Source organism: Gracilinanus agilis, unplaced genomic scaffold (assembly GCF_016433145.1).
Source record: "Gracilinanus agilis isolate LMUSP501 unplaced genomic scaffold, AgileGrace unplaced_scaffold53511, whole genome shotgun sequence".
Lineage (NCBI taxonomy): Eukaryota > Metazoa > Chordata > Mammalia > Didelphimorphia > Didelphidae > Gracilinanus > Gracilinanus agilis.
In genome coordinates this window covers 1-1,085 of record NW_025388590.1, presented here as the reverse complement: position 1 = coordinate 1,085, position 1,085 = coordinate 1, and the positions used below count along the sequence as shown (strand labels likewise).

The window sequence follows — 1,085 nt, the reverse complement described above, 5'->3', positions numbered from 1 at the left end:
CTCTCCAGACAATTTGTATTCTTTGCAGCTCTCCAAATGTTTATGTCTTTGAAGAAGTTTCAAAAACTTGGTCACAACCATGAGATAAGGAATATCCAGACTTGGTATGAAAGGTTCTAAATTTGGCCAAACATTACACCTTTCTAATATTTCTTTCACAACCTGTAGCATTTCTTCATCTGGCTTCTCCATCACATTTTGCAGCTCAGTAACTAGGTCTGTTAGGAATCTTTCCAGTTTAGACATCATGTGCTCCCACTCCTTCTTCTCCTCCATTATTTGAGGTTCCTGTGTAGTTTCTATCTCCTTTAGTTTCTGATAGATTTGATTGATTTTCCTGTTCATCTTTTCCACAATAAGAACTTTTTCTTTTGCTTCTTCCTTCTTCCCTCTCAGATATTTGCACATTTGCTGACATTTTCTCCAAAATTTTCTTTTGTTCATTTCTTTATAGTCAATCCATTCTACAGTCCATGCCAGGGATTGCTCCTTCTCTTCCAGTAAAAGTTCCTTGGCTTTTTTAAATTGTCTACACACAATGTCCAGTTTAGTCTGGATCTCCTTCCTATAGTAGGGAGCAGCCACTTCAATTGGCCAATGGGTGTGGTTCTCATGATCCTCTGATGGAGAGCAGGTCACACAGAGTAGGGTCTCAGTATCCTTACAAAACAGCTTCGCATCTTCCTGGTGAATATTACAAATGCCTTCTACTTTAGGGTACACAGCAATGCCAGACTGAAGAGTTCTCAGCTGGGAGAATTTCCAGCATATAGGGCAGCATGAAAATGCAGAGATGTTTTTCCTGAGACAAGTCATGCAAACAGCATGTCCACATTTAGTGGTGACTGATTTGATGACTTCATCCAAGCAGATACCACAGAGAAGACCCTCTGCCTCTTCAACTTGACTGGACATGACTCTTTTTTTCTTCTGGGATCTTCACTTCAGCCTCACAGCTCTGCTGCCTTCAGCTCTGCTTTCAGCTTTAGGAATCTCTGGTTTTGGCTCATCCCAGGCCATTTATATAGCCCAGGACACTGAAGCCCCTCCTTCCTTCAAGGTGTGAATTTTCCTGGTCCTTCACA

At 41.4% G+C, this 1,085-nt stretch overlaps 1 protein-coding gene across 1 annotated transcript; it reads right to left on the bottom strand.

The window, feature by feature from the left end:
- Positions 1-162: 162 nt before the first annotated feature.
- LOC123255866 (tripartite motif-containing protein 43-like) lies at positions 163-915 on the bottom strand (the record flags this gene model as incomplete). Its single annotated transcript, XM_044684586.1, has 1 exon — positions 163-915. A coding segment is annotated over exon 1 (753 nt), but the record flags the coding sequence as incomplete, so codon positions are not given.
- Between the last annotated feature and the right edge of the window lie 170 nt (positions 916-1,085).